Source organism: Bidens hawaiensis, unplaced genomic scaffold (assembly GCF_021521415.1).
Source record: "Bidens hawaiensis isolate Kalapana, Puna unplaced genomic scaffold, B.hawaiensis_p1.1 tig00021836_1, whole genome shotgun sequence".
Lineage (NCBI taxonomy): Eukaryota > Viridiplantae > Streptophyta > Magnoliopsida > Asterales > Asteraceae > Bidens > Bidens hawaiensis.
The window spans coordinates 128,177-131,607 of NW_027505023.1; the positions used below are offsets into that span (position 1 = coordinate 128,177).

At 38.7% G+C, this 3,431-nt stretch overlaps 1 protein-coding gene across 1 annotated transcript; it reads left to right on the forward strand.

Annotated features, from left to right (window-relative positions):
• The first annotated feature begins 702 nt into the window (after nt 1-702).
• On the forward strand, nt 703-2,932 carry LOC143609953 (protein SHI RELATED SEQUENCE 7-like). The gene is made up of 2 exons (XM_077084562.1): nt 703-1,345; nt 2,542-2,932. The coding sequence occupies exons 1-2, from the start codon at nt 703-705 to the stop codon at nt 2,907-2,909; spliced, it is 1,011 nt and encodes a 336-aa protein (XP_076940677.1). The 3' UTR covers nt 2,910-2,932.
• Nucleotides 2,933-3,431: the final 499 nt, after the last annotated feature.

Below are 3,431 nucleotides of genomic sequence, written 5' to 3' on the forward strand. Positions count from 1 at the left end.
TTTATAAAAATGTGTAGTTACAGATATACCACATATGTGACACGTAACTTTGAGTTTGGTATCCACTATTGTTGACTCGTTCCTAAACCGCATAGGCCAACTCTAGGCAACATGATCTATGATAAGTTAAAGATATAGTTTTTCATTAAATTTAGAACAAATAGCTACTGATAATAGGTTTTTAACAAAATTATAAAAGCCAAATCCATGATTAGAAAGAAAACAAAACTTGCACATGATCATCCGTAATTTATTTAAAGCATTGAAAACTTATCTTACAAAAGTAACAATAATATTAATAAAAAATAATCACAAAAGGAGAAAAGCAGGGCGTGTTTTCCGGTGCAAGGGCAAATAACAAAAAGCTGACTGAGGTGCCACGTGTATACCATCACCACCGTCCGACCAGAACACAACGGATGAGATGCAACCAGACTTTAATTTCAAACTGCCAGACAACTGTAGACGAAATATTGGGAGATTCATTACACAGATTTTGCGAAGCTGTTTCTAGAGAGAGAAACCAGAGAGAGTACGGTGGTGTTGTATTAAATTGAGGTTGCAGTAGCTATGGCGGCTTTGCTGGGGCGTGATTTTAATGCAAACAAATAACAAAAAGACAAAAACTAACTCATCATTTTGTTCCTTAAAACCCTTTCAATTTCTGCCAATGGAATTAACTTGTTTAGCTTTGGTGGGAACATGTTCTCACTAGGTGGCTTGGCATTTGGAGTCACTAAAGATGAGCAAATTCAAGATCAAGAAGATGATGGTGTGAACACTCCAAATAGTTTACATTTGTTTCGGAACGTAGAGATCCGCAACAAAGAGTTTGAGATATGGCAGCAGTATTACCAGCTACATCAGCAGCATAATAATAGTGCTGCCGGTAATAATAATAGTAACAGTAATAGTAATAATAGTAATATTAATATTCCTACGGCGGTGCCTTGTTGGAAAATGATGAGGCAGGGTGGGTATGGGATTGCTGGAGGAGAATACGTTGGCAGTGGTAGTGACGGCAATGGGATTAATTGTCAAGATTGTGGTAACCAAGCTAAGAAAGATTGTCAACACATGAGGTGTAGGACTTGTTGTAGGAGCCGAGGGTTTCAATGTCAAACCCACGTGAAAAGCACGTGGGTTCCCGCTGCTAAGCGGCGGGAACGCCACCAACAACAACTAGGTTTAGTGATGAGAAGCGGTGGTAGTGGTACTGGTGGTGGTGGTGATGATCTGAATACAAAGAGGCTCCGGGAGGATCATCATTTTGTTGCCACCGGTGGTGGTGGTGGTGCGGTGGTTGCTAATGTGGCGTCAACACATCATCCTAGCATTTCTTCAGGTAAAGATTTGTTTCTTTGTTTTGTTTTGTATGTTTTTTTTCTAGGAACAAACGAAACTCTTGAATTATTATTCTTCTTTCTAATTATTGGGTTTGGAGAAAAAAGCACACGGTTTTTCTTTACCAAGATTCATTCATCATTTGATTGGACATGAAATACATAGATTAGCTTCACATTTCAAGACTTGTAGGCTTTGACACAAGGTATTATTATGTCTAAGGCTGAGGGGTGTGGGGCTTAAACGGGGGCGCTAGAGCCCCTCCGCTCGCGCCCCCAGCCGCTAACACCACACCACCGGGGCGCTAGCGCGAAAAAACATGCAGGCGTGAGCCTGTTAGCGGGAGAAGAGAGAGTAAAGTGTTCTTGGTTTTATACAAAGAGCCGTTGGGCTCTTATTTAATTAAAAAAAAAAATTTTTTTCCTATATAATTATACCCCATTAAAGCCTCCCACACCAGGGCTAGGGGCTCCAACGGGGGCTCCAACACCCCATTATCCAGTTTCTCTCTCTGCCACACGTCATAATATTATTGGTTGGAGCCTCCATTAAAGCCCCCACACCCCTCAGCCTAACATAAAGAACTTTTTGGATTAGTACATGATTCAAGAATTTGTTAAGCATTTTTAGGTATTCTCTTAAAGTTACTAGGGTAATGTGTCTATTTGTGTATTATTCACATGTAATATAAAAAATGTTTTCCGTTTGTAAGATGTTATTGTAGTTCTAGGTGCACTTTGCTATGCCTGCAGATGAACTCGATCATGAAATTGGTTCGGGTAAATCCTTTTTTTTAGATTTTACTAGTATGCTTGTTGGGTGACAAGGCAAACTCCATAGAACTTTTCATTAAATTTAAGTCGCTTACAGTTTTTCACCAAACTCTATAGAGTTTTCTTGTCACCCAAATAATCTTTACGAGTTGTATTGCTGGGGTAGCAAAAAGGTATAGAATTACAAGAATTTCAACACACACCTAATAAGTAGCTGGTTGAATTTGAATCCTAAACCATTACTAATAAAAAATTTCACAGTAAACCCTAAATCTATATAAATCTATGGTATATGGATACACGTAGTGTGTGTCCTTGTGTGCTTTGAAATATAAGTATTTAGGGTTACTAACCCAAAATAAGTTTAATAATTTATACACTCTATCCATACAAATATATGTCCTTAACGTTTTTTTAAATTTAGGGCTAGAAACTGGCCATTTCCCAGCAGAAGTGAGTTCTCCAGCGGTATTCCGGTGCGTTACAGTGAGTGCAATGAACGTGGCGGAGGAGCAGCTGGCTTACCAGACAACGGTTAGCATCGGCGGGCATGTATTCAAGGGCATTCTCTATGACCATGGTCCTAGTGGTGTGGACAGTTCCTCAACCGCGGGCGACGGTGGCACTAGTTCTCAACATCAACAACTTAACCTAATTAACTCCGGCACCATGGGGGCTGCCACGACCACCGTGAATCCGAATGCTACTTCGGTTGATCCTTCCTCCATGTTACCGACTCCACTTAATGCTTTCATAGTGGGTACTCAATTCTTCCCACCACCAAGATCCTGAAAGATGGTACAAAACAAAATCCAAATCTTCTAACTGTTGTTGCACTTATTGTTAATTACGAGATCTGTTACCGGAAAACTCACGGACAACATGATAAACACTAGAGTGGTGGTTTTAAAAAGTTATGGTTAGAAACCAGTAGAAGCAAGATTAGAATCTGAGAACTCTCCTAACATATTGATTATGTAGGTGCTAGCTAGGAATCAATTAGAATTGATATCAAAGAAAGAAATTGTGTCCAAGATTTGACATATTTGTAATGAAGATTAGGACTATTGCTAGAACATTGTTAATTGATTTCTGGTTTATTTAAACTTCAAATTATAGTTTGAAGTTTCTTCCAAGGGTATATTGATCTTTTGATGATTCATATGAGATTTAAACATTCGTCCCAAAAAAAAGTTTGTACATAAAATATTGCTTTGATGACTTCAAACTGGTATTTTGGGAGAAAGTGAAATTTGCTAGTTTAGGTTATTATGTATAGTACTGTCATGCATATGGATTTGTGCAAAGAGAATA

What these genes read in the sequence shown, in the direction of transcription:
- LOC143609953 (XM_077084562.1), top strand. Translation starts at nt 703, where the DNA reads ATGTTCTCACTAGGTGGCTTGGCATTTGGAGTCACTAAAGATGAGCAA. An exon ending in TCATCCTAGCATTTCTTCAG is followed by an intron (nt 1,346 to 2,541) that starts GTAAAGATTTGT and finishes TTTTAAATTTAG; the next exon opens with GGCTAGAAACTGGCCATTTC.